Source organism: Saccostrea echinata, unplaced genomic scaffold, assembly GCF_033153115.1.
Source record: "Saccostrea echinata isolate AGI-Se365-2 ecotype Australia unplaced genomic scaffold, CSIRO_AGI_Sech_v1 ptg000054l, whole genome shotgun sequence".
NCBI classification, from domain to species: Eukaryota; Metazoa; Mollusca; class Bivalvia; order Ostreida; family Ostreidae; genus Saccostrea; species Saccostrea echinata.
The window spans coordinates 27,048,674-27,066,884 of record NW_026889803.1 but is presented as its reverse complement, the minus strand read 5'-3'; the positions used below and the strand labels follow the sequence as shown (position 1 = coordinate 27,066,884).

Below are 18,211 nucleotides of genomic sequence, written 5' to 3'. Positions count from 1 at the left end.
AGATGTATTTCCATTATTTCTAATTTTCCCCTTGGAAGCTGAAATCTTATATTTACACTGGAATATGGAAAAGCAAGCATTGTCTTGATTTAACAATTAAGTAACAAGCAGATTAAAAAGTTAGCATCATCTCCACTCAGCACAAGATTATGCCCAATGTTCACTAACTTCACTGAGAAAAAAAAGGATACAGTATTGTATTTCTGCATACATTCTTAGAAAGGGTTGTGTTTGTATAACACCATGTCCAATTACAAGGGCATGCCTCAAACTGAGAAGTCCTTGTTATCACACATTCACCAGCTAGCAATCTTCCTCTGCATCAAAATGTCAGAATGTATATATGACACATAACTAACACTATAAATCATAAAACCAGATCCACAAATCAAATCACCCAGTCTGAAACATTTACAAATCCAAAAGGATAACCATGAAATGAAAATGATGAGCAACACTGTACTCCACATGTATCTGATATTGATCAACAAAAGCTTACACCATCTACATCACCAGCAATGTCAATATGGTCCTACACACAATACACTGTTACATATTTCTTACAGTTTGGCCAGGTGCAAAGTCTTTTACAGGCCAGATGTTTCCCATGTACAGACAGACACCGTATTGTGTCAAATCTACCATAACCAACAATTTCCTGCACTCTTTCTACAAAAAAGTCAACCTCACATAATATAAAAATTATAGACCATTGTCCATCCAATAATCGTGAAGTATTGTTTTTCTTATTTGCTATCTGTTTTATTTTAAATAATCAACTGTCATATCTACATCTTTGAAATGCATTTTTTCTTCCGTTGCTGTTACGCTTTGAGAGTAATATAGACATACCCTGTTTAAGATCATGGTGATGATGATCATATCCAATGTGGCCATATAATTCTATAACTTTATTAAAAAAAAATTTAACACATGACATATCTGTAATGTCAACCAAGCAGAAGAAAAGAACACAATAGTTTGATATAAACACCTTCCATTAGTATCATCCAAAAATTTAAACATGTTTCAAAATAATTACACATTTTGTTTTAAAATGACTTGACATTAAAAATGTAGGATTTTTTTGGCCTTCCATTATTAAATTTCTAATAATATTATAATTGCACCTTTGAGAAGAATACATGATCATATACACCAGTTAATCATGCCATTCTATTGTCCTGTGTAAATATGATTGGAGAGAGACATATTCATTAATACCTTAATATTAAACAGCATCATTTCCCTAAGATCATCTCCAACCATAACCAACCACTATACAGTGCATATGAAAATACCAACTGCGTAGAAATAGTGAATAAACAAATCTATCTCTCCAATAAAATGAATACAAGATACCCTTTATTAAAAAATATAGCCAATCCTGTCAGAGCACAGATTTTTTTCTCAAAACTTTCAACACAAAACCTTACAATAACCCAAACAAAAAGACTGAAACTTTAAAGCATGTATGGCAGCCATATTCTCCTCACCCAGATGAGCCCATCCCCACATTACCTTGGTACTCTTGGCGAGAAAGGTCGGTGACCTTTTTCTCACCAACCACAACAAACTCTGAAAGAAAATGTCATGACATACTCTTTACCTACAATGAACTCTTTTTCTGACCTCTCTCTTGGAAAAGTATGTAAGCAGAGTATTATGCTTTGCTGTTTTTCAATGATATGGTCATAAAGTCAATTTATTAAATACTTATATCTGCACAAAAAAACTTTTCTATATCACTGTGTTATTCAATTTTCACCAATTTTCAAGCTTAAAGTACCACCTTGCTAAGATACATAGAGAATATTAATTGTTAATGTAGAAAAGCCCACCAAAAATGACACTACCTAACAAAATAGTCTACACCGGTACTTACGTCTTACAATAATGATTGCATCAGGAGATGCAAATACGCTTCCTCTGACGTTAATGGCTTCACAAGTGTAGGCCCCAGAATCCTCTATTCTGGCGTCTGTGATTGTGAGGTTACCCCGTCCATTGACACTGGAGACATATATCCTGTCCCCTGTTGGAATGTTCCCCCAGTTTAATCTCCACACAATCAGTGGGGTGGGGACACCCACAGCCTCACAAATAATGGTGAAATAGCCACCCACTTCTACCTCGATATTGGGGGGAGGAGCAACATTTATAGTGGGTGCAGCTAAAAGATATCAATGGAAAAATTCAATCGCTATAAAATTCTTTAAAACACATGAAAGAAAACAAATAAATTCATTCAAATGACAAAAAATTCTTTAGAATACATCTATCAAAACAAAAAACAAAAAAAAAACAACAATATAAATATTGTTTCAAATACATGTGAAATTTTTTTATCTCTTATTTAGCATTTATTGACATTGTGGTAATGAAATTATCCTTACCACAGCCAATCTCATCTGATCTGTCCTGACAGTCAATTTCTCCATCACACTGATACGAGGCTGGCACACACTGGTCCCCGGATGTACACTGGTACTCCTTAGAATCACACGGGTCTCCGGGACGTCGGGTGGCTGATATAAAACACAAACAGAGCTTATCTTGGAGTCATTTATTAACATGGGGAAATGCAAATTGAGTGTTCAATTAATTTATCTTGGCCTAACAAAATGTTAAGTGTGCTTGAATTGATTACAGATTGAGTAAAGGACTGTAGATCCCAATTTATATTAAATGCATGTTCGATCTAAGGGCAGATAACTCTAACTATATAAAAATACTACAATGTATATGATTAGAACTCTTTAGTGTGCAGTGTATACTGTGGAATCATAATTGTAGGAGGGGAACCAATGCTCGTGGAATTTATATATATCCCTTACCCACGAATTTACACCCCCACAAACGTTTATTTTGTAAACATATTGATTCATTGAATCTACCGTATAAACGAGCATCCCACAAAATTTCATCCCCACGAACAAGTAAAATTTTGCTTGCCCACGAACGTTGACCCCAATGAATTAAAATGATTCCACAGTAGATGGGCCTATGATGTGTACGTTCAGAACTTACGGCAATTCTGTTCATCGGAATCATCTCCACAATCATTATCTCCATCACAACGCCAGATCTTCATAGCACATCTTCCATTGGAACACTTGAATTCATTTGGTTCACACAACTTCTCGACTGTAAATAAACATGCAAGTCCATAATATTTAAGAATAGGTATAAATATAAATTATCTATTCAAAACATGATATATATCAACATCAACTCGGTACATGCACGTCAAATTCATTAAATTCATTTGATAAACATATGAATCTAAAACAATTACAAAGTAACTTATGAAGAAGTAAATGTATTTTAAATTTTATATAAATAAAGCACACAGTACAAAATCTTGTCAGGACTAATGGCTTTTGACAAACAATTAAAAACATACCATCACAATAAGTTCAAAGGATTGAAATGGGTTAGTAATTATTTTTATTTTTTGTTTATTTTGCCCTCTAGCTATTGCTTGATATTCACGATAACATTTTTTGTTTATTTTGTCCTCATTTTTTTCTTGATACTCACAGTTACAAATGCTTGGATCTTCATCTGAGCCGTCTTCACAGTCCTGGTCCCCGTCACACCGGTAGTCCGCATTGATACACTGTAGGTTCTGACACACAGCCTCCCCGGGGCGACAGATTCCCGTGGGAGGGAGAGTAGGGGGAACCACTACATACAGAAAAAGTTTGTCAACAAAATGTATTTAAATTGTTGTATCCTTATCCTTTATAAAAGTATATATAATTGAATATGACCAAGCTTTCCAAATATATTTATCAGTACATGGTACAAGATAAAATACATGGGGTTGTATGTCTAGTGTACCAAGAAAACTTACATGGTTGTACATCTAGTGTACAGACAAAACTTACATGACTGTTCATCTAGTGTACAGAGAAAACTTACATGACTGTACATCTAGTGTACCAAGAAAACTTGCATGAATGTAATCTAGAGTACAGAGAAAACTTACATGACTGTACACCTAGTGTACACAAAAAAACTTACATGACTGTACATCTAGTGTACACAAAAAAACTTACATGACTGTACATGTAGTGTACAGAGAAAACTTACATGACTGTACGTATAGTGTACAGGAAAAACTTACATGACTGTACATCTAGTGTAGCAATAGCAAAGTATCTCTGTTCCTGCCCTACCACGGAACACATGTAAGATCCAGAGTCTGATAACTGAAGCTCTGGAATAGTGAGTATGTTGTTCTCTACTGAGGCTCGGAAAGGTAGGGCTGTCTGATTTAGATAAAATAAAGAAATAAAATGCATACAAGTACACACACATGAAATAATAAGAGGCCAAAGGGCCTTGAATCACTCTTCTGATAAACTGTACAACCTATCACTTCTATTTGAAGCCTCTAAGTATCCTGTATATTTAGATAAAGCCTTGAAATTCAAAAGGTAGGTCATCATGACCTACATTTTAGATGAAACACTCTGAAAACCCAACATGATTCTAAGCCAATTAATACCTAAAATATTTTTAAAATTATAACCATAAAATTTCAAAAGTAGGTCACGGTGACCTACTTTTCAGTTGTCGTACTCCAAGGACTCAAGATGCATCAACTGACAAAGTTTGATGATTCTAAGCCAATTAGTACCTGAAATATTTAATTAAAGCCATAAATTTTCAAAAGTAGGTCTGGTGTCCTACTTTTCAGTTGACATACTCCGAAGACCCAAGATGCATCAACTGACAAATTTTGATGATTCTAAGCCAAATAGTACTCGAAATATTTAATTATAGTCATATAAATTGAAAAGTAGGTCACGATGACCTGCTTTTCAGTCAACCTACTCCGAGGACCCAAGATATATCAACTGACAAATTTTGATGATTCTAAGCCAAATAGTACCCAAAATATTAAATACAGCCATAAAATTTCGAAAGTAGGTCAGGGTGACCTACTTTTCAGTTGTCATACTCCAAGGACCCAAGATGCATCAACTGACAAAGTTTGATGATTCTTAGCCAATTAGTACCAGAAATATTTAATTATAGTCATATAAATTGAAAAGTAGGTCACGGTGACCTGCTTTTCAGTCTACCTACTCCAAGGACCCAAGATGCATCAACTGACAAATTTTGATGATTCTAAGCCAAATAGTATTCGAAATATTTAATTATAGTCATATAAATTGAAAAGTAGGTTACGGTGACCTACTTTTCAGTTGACGTTTTTTGAGGACCCAATATGCATCAACTTACAACGTTTTATGATCATAGGCCTTAAAATGTCCAAATTATGCCTCTAAAACGCTTTGAAAGCAAATGCCTGCAAAGTTCATAAAGTAGGTCACTGTGACCTACTTTTTAATACATATGTTTTATGGCCCCAAGATGCATCACCTTACAAGATTTCATGACTCTACACCTCTCAGTATTCGAATTCATGACCTTAATTGTTTTGAAAAAGATTAGCCAAAAAATTCAAAAAGTAGGTCAAGATGACCTTCTTTTTAGTCGATGTACTCCGAGGACCCAAGATACATCAACTGACAAAGTTTGATGATCATAGGCCTTAAATTGTTCAAAATATGCCTCTAAATCATTTTGAAAAAGAATGGCAGCAAAATTTAAAAAGTAGGTCACCGTGACCTACTTTTGAGTCAACATGATATGAGGTCCTTAGATGCATCAACTGACAAGATTTGATGATCCTAGTCCTTATAGTAAACAAAATATCAACATTTTAATAAAATGTAATTTTTGGTCAACTTTGAAGTGACCTTGAGACCACGCCCTTTGCCCCAGGGTGATGCCTTGAACAATTTTTAATCTACAACATATCCTCATCCTTTTGTGTAAGTTTGGTGATAATCTGCCAAGTGGTTCTTGAGAAGAAGATTTTTTAGCAATCAGTAGTTTTGCTTCTATTTTCCTAATTATCTCCCCTTGTCTAAGGGTCACAACCCTAGTTTTAGTATAAACTGGAGTTCTTGGGCCAAGGATACCCTGTGACAAATTTGACAATAATTGGCCGAGGGGTTCTTGAGTTATGGCCCATATTCTTAAAACTTTATGCACACTGTACACCGCACATATAGCCATAGCATTAGCTCTTTGAGCCTTTGGCTCAGAAGAGCTAAAAATACACCAGCTAGAACAACATAAACTTAAATTCAGTCAAAGCTTGATATCTTTCTACTCAGTCAAAACAAAATACCCAGTACTCAGTATCCTTACTTTAGGTCAAAATTATAAATTCTTGAATTCAATGAAAATGAGATATGCTTTCACTTTGTCAGAACTACAATAACTGAATAATATACAGGATCAGTACCCCATTGCTGCTGCGTCTGGTCCAGCGAAGAGGAACAGATCTGGTGGCCTGACACTGGAACTGTGCCTGTCGCCCCTCCCTCAGTCTCAAACTGGGGGGTGAAATTGTGATGATAAGGGGTCGCTGTGGTGCTACAGTAGTAGTTGGTACTGTGAAAGGAAACAAACATCATGTTAAATTATAAGCTCATTTCAGTTATAATTACACATTTTACATGTATCTATGTGTACATGAATAATATTGTAGATGACTTGCAAAATCTCTACCCACTTTAAATTAAGAATATATTGTCTGGTTTATGTACAGTTTAAATTATTCCATAGTAAAAATGCAAGTAACAGCAATGCCCCCCCCCCCCCCCCCCCTCCAAAAAAAAAAAACAACAAACTAGAAATATGTCCATAGGACATGAATGCCCCGCCGAGTGTATATTAGTAACACAACATTTTAACACAAATTGAGAAAAGTGAGGTCAAGGTCAAAGGAAAGGTCAAGGTGAAAAAATATTGATGCAGTTGAATAGCTTACATCAGTATGTATCAGCATATAAAGTTTGACACTAATTTAAGAAAAGTGAGGTCAAGGTGAAAGGAAAGGTCAAGGACAAAAATTGTTGATGCAGTTGAAAATGTTACATCAGTATGTATTAGCATATGAAGTTTGATAAAAATATTAGGAATGGTTTCTTTAAAACTGAGCTAAAAAATAATTTAAGAAAAGTGAGGTCAAGGTCAAAGGAAAGGTCAAGGTCAAAAAATATTGATGCAGTTGAATAGCTTTCATCAGTATGTATCAGCATATGCAGTTTGACACTAATTTAAGAAAAGTGAGGTCAAGGTCAAAGAAAAAGGTCAAGGTCAAAAAATGATGCTGCAGTTGAATAGCTCTCATCAGTATGTATCAGCATATGCAGTTTGATAACACTATCTTGAATGGTAAAACTGAGCTAAACACTTATTTAAGAAAAGTGAGGTCAAGGTCAAAGGAAAGGTCAAGGTCAAAAATATTGATGCAGTTGAATAGCTCTCATCAGTATGCATCAGCATATGAAGTTTGACACTAATTTAAGAAAAGTGAGGTCAAGGTCAAAAGAAAGGTCAAGGTCAAAAATGTTGATGCAGTTGAATAGCTTACATCAGTATGTATCAACATATGAAGTTTGATTACACTATCTTGAATGGTATCTTTAAAACTGAGCTAAATACTAATTTAGGAAAAGTGAGGTCAAGGTCAAAAGAAAGGTCAAGGTCAAAAAATGTTGATGCAGTTGAATAGTTTACATCAGTATGTATCAACATATGAAGTTTGATTACACTATCTTGAATGATATCTTTAAAACTGAGCTAAACACTTATTTAAGAAAAGTGAGATCAAGGTCAAAGGAAAGGTCAAGGTCAAAAAATGTTGATGCAGTTGCATAGCTCTCATCAATATCTATCAGCATATGAAGTTTGATAAAAATATCTTGGATAGTTTCTTTGAAACTGAGCTTTGAACAGAGCTAAACGCAAAGTGTGACGGAAGGACAGACGGAAGGACAGAAGGACGGAAGGACGGAAGGACGGAAGACGGACATGACAAACACTATATGCCCCGGCCATATTCATGGCGGGGCATAAAAACTGAGAAACTTTGATGAAACTGTGTTAGTGCATATCATCCAGAAAGCATTATAAATTAAAATAAACATATTTGACTGCACAATGAAGTCATAGTGACCTTTTGGGTTGAGATGCACCATCCAATCAAGATGCATAAATTGACATGGTTAAGTGATCCTAATCTTCATGGTAAACAAGCATTTAGTGTAATCAGAGAACTTACAAGACTACCACATCTAGTGTAATCAGTTAACTTACAGGATTGTATATCTTGTGTAATCAGAGAGCTTACAAGACTACACATCAAGAGTAATCAGAGAACTTATAAGTTAGAGTGTACATTTAGTGAAGTAAGAGAACTTACAGGACTGTACATCCAGTGAAGCAATGGCATAGTATCTTTGTTCCTGTCCTACCACAGCACACACATAAGATCCTGAGTCTTCAGACCGAACTTGTGGAATTATTAGAATATTGTTTTCTACTCTGGCTTGAAAAGGCAGAGACTGCAGGAAAGAAAAGAAGTCAAGATGTAATAATGCCTTTCTATCCCATTCCATATTAATATGAAAATACTGCATATACTTTTCACTACACATTTTTCATGTGCCAAAACTTGGAATATTTTGCAGAATTTTTAATATAAGCATCGATTTTAAATTTGTACATACAACATGGAAACCAACTGAGCTTTAGTTGAGTGACATAGAAATACAAAGTGTTACAAAGGCATATTTACAGTTTTTAATGGAATATGAACTGTATCCAAAATTTTTGCTGTAAAAATGTTACGAACTACTTTAATATCAGAAAAAAATGAAGGTTTATAAATTTCTGTCATTCACATTTGTGTTGGAAAAACTTTTTAAAAGCTCTGATTGAAGCAAATAATATTATTTCTTATTATATTAAAATAATTTGTTATATAAAATAACATTCTAAAGTACAGAATTTTTTCTCTGATAAAATTGAATGCTTAGACTAGTCTTTAATACTGATCATAAAAATTTTAAGTTACATGCTGAATCATACAGTCACGTAATAGCCCATTTTTATAGCAAATTGTCAAAAACACAGCTCATATTGTTTTAAATAACTACTGCCAAGTTGCCTTCATTCAAAGACACATAAAATTATTCTCTAGAGTTTTATAGCAAAAAAACTGAAATTTAAATTAAGAGATATGAGGTCAAGGTCATATTTTATCAGATATTTTAATCCTAAATGCCATGCCAAAGAGGAAACACTGACAGAAGACAGACGAACAACACTGGCCAAAGCCAAATTATTTGACAGCCATAAAACAATGACCATAGAACAGTACAATAAGTACCCCAATATTGCTGCGTCGACTCCAGCGCAGTGGGACTGATCTACTGGCCTGGCATTGGAATGAGGCCTGTTGTCCCTCCCTAAGTCTCAGGCTGGAGGGGGCCACTCGGACAATCACAGGCAGTTCTGTGGTTGGAGCAGGAGTGGGGGCTGTAGACAAATTAGTATAAAATATTATTATATATGCATCTAGTTAGAAGCCTGGTTTGGAAATATACTGGGTAAGAAAAGAAAGCCTGTACATGTATTGTGCATGTTAAAGCCAAGTCCTGATACATATTTTCTTTTTCTCACGCAGTAATTTTCCATATCAGGTCACTATACCACTGCAATGAAATTATTACACTGAAGACCTTTCCAATGAGAAAATAAACAATAACGTCACAGTCTATATGTTGATTACAATGTTTTTACAATCCAGACCATTTTTTTTTTTTGGTTATAAACTGTCGATCTGTATTCAACCTTTGAAGCTACTCTTTTTGAAAATATGAAAAAATTTTAAATATCAACCTGTCATGCATATAAAAAGGAATATACATGTATAATATGTCTTCTGCCTAAATGGTGGTTCATTTCAAGCAGAGGTCACCATTTGTAAACCATGATATCTGATAGGAAATTACACACCTGATATCAATAAATGAGGCTCAAAATGGAATTTTAATTGAAGAAGGATAATAAAATTGAAACTGTAGCTTTAGTATGATAAACTAAGTGTTTGGCTAAATACAGTATCATCAGTTAAATAAAAAGCAGTTAAATTTTACTTTGCATGATAATGCTAAAGGAGTGATTTGACTAAAGCTTAAACTGAATTGATATTTTTTTTAGGCCAAATTAATTTAAATAAGAAGCCATTATGAAATTGTGATGTTGAAATGTATGAAAAAAAATGTCAAACTTTAATTAAGACAAATTGCAGTGAAGCTTACTTTAAAAATAAAATCAGTAAATTATATGCAACTATAGTGTTAATTAACTGAGTGCAAATACACGTACTCCATAAATAAACATGCTTTTTTAATAATACACAATTCATCAAAACACTAAAATTATGTGCTAATAAACTACTTAAAAGAGATAAGTAATATTCTAATAAAAGTAAATAAATTAAGTATCTCTAGTAATTGCATAATATTTGAATGTACATGTATATCTTTTCAGTCATCCTCTTGGTCATTTTGTCATTTATGTCTATTACTGAAGTGAATAGAATTATATCATGCACAGTAAAACGTTTATAGTGAACACGCTTATAATGAATTGACACAGTTACAGTCAAGTGATTTTCATTCTCTGTGGCTTTAAAATAAATTGTACAGTAAATTGTGAATTTCACGGAGATTTAAATTATATTTAAAATGAGGCAAAGTTGTCCATCCCTGGCACTTCTTTATAAGCATGTTTTACTGCACTTTTTATTTCTACCACAATTATACGGAAAATCATCAGAAATCGTTTCTATTTTTCAATGAATCTGACAATTAAGATGCCTCCTTCAAAATCTCCAACCCTCCTCTGATCCTTTACAAGAATTCAGTCACTAGTAAAAAAAAGAAACAAGGTGTAGAGAGAAAGAGAGTTCACACACAGAGACAGACAGACATGCTACAACCAATTTACAAAGTTTAGAATTTGCTGTGTTAATCAACAGACACTAAAACTTATGAATGGTATCTCAGAGACTGAAGTCAACCCAAATGGACTATATGCAACAATGCATGCCCTGCACATCCCTGTAAAAAAAATTCTCGTTAACTAATTTGACTGGCAACACAAAGTGCATGCCAACACACACTTGTTTTTATTTTACAAAATTTAAAAATACCTAGTAAATAAATTCTGAGCAAGATTTCTTCACGGTTTTGTGCATTTGACTTCTATTTTTTGAAATTTATGCCAATATCCTTACATCAAAATAGCATATCAATTTAGCCTTCCCACATATAGTCCTTTAAGCCCCTTTCACATATGTCCAACAACAAGTCTACAACATCTCTACAACAGAAAATGGGTATAGTTCCTAGGACAGTCATAATGGTGTGTAATACACAAATCTAGGATTCTAACTATGAAAAAATGTCAGGGATCCTTGTCATAGAATTTTTTCTTGTGACGATCATTGAGGATAGAATCACACGACTATCATGGGAACATTTAAATATTTAACTTCAAATAATCTTGACATACAGTATTTTCCATTAAGGGTCTCACAACATGTATTTTAAATGTGAAGGCAGCATACAATTTCCTCTTTTGAAACAACAACCATTTATTTTTCTCTCATAGCCACTCTAAATTTACTACAATAAATTGTATGTGAAAGGGGCTTTAACACATAACAAAAAAATTGACAGAGAGGCAGTTCACATTAAAATAAAACAAAACAAAACACACACACATGACCATTTCTTACTCATACACAATTTACAATCAAATTTAACTAACTGAGGAACCTAGAAGAGACAGATCTAGGTAAGACAATTAATCTAGGTCACACTGACCCAGATTCTGTCTTAGAGCAGACATACACATAGAACAGAACAGCAGAGTCAAACCTACTCAAGACATCTTACTCACAGTTACACAGAATTTCATCAGAGCCATCAGGACAGTCAAAAAAACCGTCACAGCGCTTGATAGCCTCCACACAGCCCCCTACTGTACACTGAAACTCGAAGGGGGTACAGCGCTCCTCTTCTTACAGACACAAAACACATGGACACATTTAACATGACACAGGTTCATTATGATTTACATGAAAACAATTAGTTACATGTTGTACACTGTGAGGATTTAATAAACATGAAGTGTGAATTATGTGTAGATATGACAAACTATAGGTGCAAAAAAGCATTAATATTAACAATCACACAACTATTAATACTGGTAAATGTACTTAATTATGATCATTTTTAACAATGATCCTTGCAAACTGCTTTTTTCATATTATTTTCCATACAAGCTCTTTTGGATGAAGAGTTTACAAGGGGGGTTCAAGGTAAAGGTACACTAACAAATGTAAACTTTTTATTCATTTAATTTACATAATGAAATGGTGATCATCTGTCTGCATCCTCTAAAAATACTTTAAAATAAAAATAGTGCAAATGAAGACAAAAATATGTTTAATACTTACGACAGTCAGTTTCATCACTGCCATCTTGACAATCTCTCCGCCCATTACATCTGTCAGATCGCAGTACACATTTCCCATCCGAAAAACATTTGAATTCATCAGCACGACAAGCTAAAATTGTAATCAATATATTCAGCAAAGTCCATAAAAAGATTCTCAAAAGAACAGCTTTTAATCTGTCTGAAAAATTGAGCTGATTTACAATCTAGTACAAAAGACCATAAGCCCACTGTTGCCAATTTGAGATTTACCCGAACTTGCATTTTAAAGAGACATCTTGGGGGAAACATGCTATTAGCGTGTTCATCATTTTCCCATGAATAGCAGTAATAGAAATCTGACATACATTCAAACTACATCATCAAACCTTCTCCTTTTTCTTAAAAACCTGTCATAATTTTATCTCCCCCCCCCCCTTTCAAGCAAATATTCATCATGTTTTATACAATTGACAGAGAACTTACGACAATCTCGTTCATCAGAGCCATCAAAGCAGTCTCTGATCCTATCACATCGTCTCCTAATGTCTATACACTGTCCACTTGCACATGTAAATTCTGTGGACTTACTACAGGCTGTAATAAACAATGTCACTCATTATAGTACCCACATATATAGAAACATTGTACAAAATGTACACATGTATAAAGATCAACACTGAATGATTCAGCATATACTGTAATATTGTTTATTTTCATGGGGCCAGATTTTCCTGGTTGGGGGAAAATATTTGGTTTGTGGTGATTTGAAAACAAAACATGTTTCTCTAGTTTGACATTTCAACATTTTCGTGGAGAACATGAATTTGTGGGTCTCTTCATACCTTGAAATCAACAGAAATTTAAAAAAACCCATGAAAATTAGTGATTTCACAAAAGGCCTAAGAGGAGCAAAGAATTTTTTTTTTGTATTACACACAGAGAAACATGACAAATGTCTATAAATACAGATGTAAAAAACAAAATGTTGAGATTGACTCATCTCTAAATGCATGCTTTTACTTTGAGGAAAATAAATTGATACTGCTTGGTAGAAAACCTATGATATCACATGCTAAACTTGAACAAGACAGACAGAAATGCAATGAACACACTAACACAGCAAGACAAATTCAGCCAACTTTAAAGCTTAAGCTAAGATCACACAGTACCAACTCTACTTCAGTACATGTATAAACAAACCCTAAATACACCCCCATTTCTCCCAAGTAAAAGCTTTGTATTTTTTATGGAAAGTTTCTCAGATTGATGCTCACGTATGAGTAACAAAGTGAATTCAAATAAGCAACAGTTACGAAGGACAACCAGAAGTCTCTGACGAGACTAGCTCTACTGGTGCATGCACATAATAGAGATGTATCTTAATTTAGTCTACATGTGTATACTTTTAGTAACCATGGCAAGACCATTTGTCGAAATCAAAAACAGATACACATTATGTATCTAAGTATGGTCTACTTGTGTACAAAGTCTAATTGAAATTGGCTAAAACTATAAATGGAGTAGGGTTTTGAAAGGGTTTCAAAGAAATTTATTTTTAGTAACCATGGCAACACTGCTCGTCAATACCACAAAACGATAATCAGCATTATATATCTTAATATTTCCATTTCTATTTGTTTCTCTGTGATAACTCTTTGAAAGTTAGGAGAGTTGATTTCTTGATCATTCTAACGGAATGCAAATTTTGCCAAGCGAAAGGTCAGTAGCTAAGAAGGCCTAATATGCATGTAATTCTCGTGCGGCTGTCTTTGTGTCTGACTCTAAGGAGGCCTAATATGCATGTAATTCTCGTGCGGCTGTCTTTGTGTTTGACGTCAGTGGGTGGGGACTATTGAAATTGACATGTGAGGCCTTATGTAATTTAAATCTATTAGTCAACATTTTTAAAATCTAAATTTACAATTTTATTTCAAAATGAAATGGAAATATAAGGAATCACTGTCTAGTTAGTAGAGTATACCAGGGACATCAACGATAGTTGGAAACATGGGATAATTTATGCACAACGGGCTTCGCCCGTTATGCAAATTATCCCACGTTTCCAACTATCGTTGATGCCCTGGCATACTCTACTAACTAGACAGTTATTCCTTAAGTATAGTCTTATAGTCTACTTCTGTACCAAGTCTTATTGAACTGGACCAACACTGTAGGAGGCGTAGCATTTTGAAAGAATTTCAAAGAAATTTCTATTTTTAGTAACCATGGCAACATGTTTGTCAAAATCAAAAACCAATAAAGAGAATTATGTATTTTTACTATAGTCTACTTGTGTACCTAGTCTTACTGAAATTGGACCAAAACTGTAGGAGGAGTAGCATTTTGAAAAATTGTTTACAGATGGACAGATAGATAACAGACACCTTACTAATGCATAAGCTCTTCTGGTTTCTGACCAGTAGAGCTAAAAATGAGTATTTTCTAATCTTTGTGCCAGTAGCATACAATATTTATACTTGTACTTCTTAGGTTTTGCTCATTATAACACATAAGTTGGGTAATGAAAACTAAAAATACTAGCACAGAAAAACTGACTCTCAGAAAACAAATGAACAACATGCCATTATTTATCTAGCAATATAAAGTTAATTAAAAAATTAAAACTCAAACTGAAAGTGAAAGTACAACTTTATTGGTGTGACATGACTCAGGACAGGCAGACACTTACAGCAATTCATCTCATCCGACTTATCTACACAGTCGGCAAACCCATCACAAACCATCGAGACATTAACACACTGATGTTCAAAACGACAAGTAAACTGGGAACCACTGTCACATTTACCTAGATAGGAGTTACACACAAACAATGATCAAAAACCGAGATACAATTAACTGGAGCTTAAAATAATATAAGTGTGTAAAACAACATTCAATTTTCAATAAATATGTGCTAAAATAAAGAAAAGAAGATAATATGATACAATGTATAGGAGGCCCAAAAGTCAAACTCTATTTGAATTTCCTTAACTGCATGTATATACTGTAATATGCATATCCTTTTAATAATATCAAAATTTAATTTCAATATCACTTTAGAGAAAACTCAAGTAAGTTCAAGATTGAAAATGAGATACATATGATTGAGCGATACATTTTGATATCAATTAATGTTTTCTAACAAGTTACAAGTGGACAAATTCAGACAGTTCCTAATCCCAAAATATTTTTCAATTTAGATTTATTTACATACTTACAACAATTACTACCTAGTTAACTGAAATCCAAAGCACTCTTTGCAGCGGTAACAAAAAGAAAAAAAATAAGTAATTTCTCCTTAATTTTTTTTTCACAGATATAATCTACTTGAAAATGTCCTTGCCAAAATATTTTTAATCAAATATCTATGTCAAAGAAGATCTAAATTTTATTTGCCTTCATCAGATGTCAATTAAGATAAAACTAATTTTTGCAAAATTTAAAACAATCTTTGAAATTCACAACAATTTCGGACTGAAATTTACAACAATGTTGGACTGAAACTTACGACAAGCTCTATCTTCTTCATCTGACCGGTCATTACAGTCTGGATACCCATCACACAGCCGAGCCCGGTCAATACATTGTCCACTTTGACAGGTGAATTCGTCCGCTCGGCAGGCTACAGCTGCAATATCAAATCAATTATTACTTAGTGATTATGTAACAGCCAAACCTGGTTATCTGTAACTTGTGGGAACCAACTTAAAGCTTCAAAATATCCAAGGATTAAAGAAAACGAGGGTAAAAAACATAAAAAAGTAGTTGGGACTGCCAATGCACTTCGACGTATCCCTGGTATTGGAGATATCAGTGTTCGAGATAATGAACTTCGACTGGAGTTTAATACACTACTCTCACAATTCTTTTATCCTAAGATGTTATAATTGCAATTTCATGGAAGTTGGTTAAACAAGAAACATTACATAGTTTAAAGTTTGTGATAAAAGAATTTCAGAATGAAAAGTTATGAAAAGAAAGTTAATCTAATATCATGACACAGGCACAGTGATATATAATCTTTATAAGGAGACCTATCAAATGATACAGTATCTGAGCTTTTATGGTAAAGAGATTCTATATCTATTAAAATGGAGTTGGATTCTTTCTATACGTAGATGGATAAATAATCTACATACTACAATTGGAATGCTCATCAGATCTGTCTGGACAGTTGATTCTTCCATCACACTCCTCGGCCTTTGATATACACCGCTTCCCATCAGCACACATAAACTCTCCAAGCTGACAACCTATTGTTTCAACAACATATAAATTCTCAGTCTTTTCGTGAAGCAAATCAAATGGTAATAATTTTCCATCTTCTTACCCTATGAAGAACTTCCCTACCTATGAAATACTTGATTTATGTACTATGCTAGTAAAAAAGTTGTAATTCCATTATTTTCGTAGATGAAATGGTTTTAATTCCTGAATATACACTTTATGCATAATTCTAAAGAAATCTGTAGAAATGCTCAATATTCTATAGGGACATATGCATCTTGATATCTTTGGGAAAACTGTTTGTGTGCTAACTCAAAGTAATGCTAAAAACACTAAATTCACAAATTCAAAATCCACGACTTCTACATGTATTTGCATTAACTTTTGAAAATGCTAAGTAAGTAAATGTGCAGCATCTTCCATTTCTCACTCACCGCAGTATCTCGGGAATTCATCGCTACCATCTCCGCAGTCAACCTTTCTATCACAGTTAGACCCAGGGGGTGCACAAGTGCTGTCATCACATTTATACTGACCCTGGGGACAGTCTGTGGTGGTGTTACCTATAAGATTTATGTCAAAGAAGAGTTACTAAGTAACAAATCTGACATAATTTCTCTACAAAATTTGAGATGTATCATTTCCATGCCTCATGACCTCGAGTCGGATTCATGGGCAACATTTTTATAAGATGATAAAGTTTAAATTTATTTAAAGAGTATAAAGTCATAGCTAGTATTTATTTGTAATAGAAATGTGGTCACAGATAGACAGATGGACAAACATGAAAAAAAAAGTACATCTATCCTTCAGTTTACATGTAAATAAATTCTTTTTATGAAGTTTGTTAGCACTCTTGAAGAATATTTCATCTAAAATAACAGTAAATTCCTTTTTTCTGATTTCTCACTTTGTAAAATTAGAACTATCCATATGGTACATTTACTCAAAATGTAGCTTGCAATGATCTTATGTGACAAATAGTAATTTAATAAGCATTGTAAAAGATTCTTTTTTTTAATACATGTACATGAAATACAAGACTGCTAAATTTTTAATCAATCCCTAATACTTTTTCAGGGTAAAAATGTAGTCCAGTACTGATCCCAGGGAGTTAAAATTTTGAATGTTTGTAAAGGGAAGCTTTGACACATCATATTCCTAGTCCACTGTTTTGACAGAACTTAACTTTGACCTCTTGTTTTCCCCAGTTTTCTTCCAAACAGACAGTGGCATAATGAATGTTCTAGGCTTATGTTTTCAACATCTCGATCAATTTTGACATACAAAATAAATAATCAAGCTTTGATTCTTCAGATAAATAATTATACCCTATTCCATATAGTATTCTTTATATATAAATTTCTAACACCAACATTGCTTAAAATTCCGAAATTTTAAATTCTAAAATTCAAATCCAATAATTAAAGATAGAAATAATTATACGGAAAAGCAAAAGTTGACAGTGATATGTAATAAATCGACAAAGGAGTAATGACTTACAGTTTCTTTCATCAGCACCATCTACACAATCGGGATAGTTATCACAGAGATAAGCTCGGTCAACACAAGTCCCATCACTGCATCGCAACTGGTC

The 18,211-nt window shown here is 33.7% G+C and overlaps 1 protein-coding gene across 1 annotated transcript in view; it reads right to left on the bottom strand.

The window, feature by feature from the left end:
- The window catches only part of LOC133172309 (basement membrane-specific heparan sulfate proteoglycan core protein-like), a 58,681-nt gene that overhangs the window by 33,160 nt on the left and 7,310 nt on the right, over positions 1-18,211 (bottom strand). The window contains exons 10-24 of the mRNA XM_061307171.1: positions 17,049-17,177; positions 16,527-16,640; positions 15,896-16,015; positions 15,073-15,193; positions 12,871-12,974; positions 12,407-12,517; positions 11,848-11,964; positions 9,266-9,414; positions 8,297-8,438; positions 6,332-6,480; positions 4,133-4,277; positions 3,544-3,690; positions 3,031-3,147; positions 2,397-2,528; positions 1,886-2,173 (exon numbers count right to left, since the gene is read on the bottom strand). Of these exons, the coding sequence (XP_061163155.1) occupies positions 1,886-2,173; positions 2,397-2,528; positions 3,031-3,147; positions 3,544-3,690; positions 4,133-4,277; positions 6,332-6,480; positions 8,297-8,438; positions 9,266-9,414; positions 11,848-11,964; positions 12,407-12,517; positions 12,871-12,974; positions 15,073-15,193; positions 15,896-16,015; positions 16,527-16,640; positions 17,049-17,177 (2,085 nt within the window). The remainder of the gene's footprint in view (positions 1-1,885; positions 2,174-2,396; positions 2,529-3,030; positions 3,148-3,543; positions 3,691-4,132; positions 4,278-6,331; positions 6,481-8,296; positions 8,439-9,265; positions 9,415-11,847; positions 11,965-12,406; positions 12,518-12,870; positions 12,975-15,072; positions 15,194-15,895; positions 16,016-16,526; positions 16,641-17,048; positions 17,178-18,211) is intronic.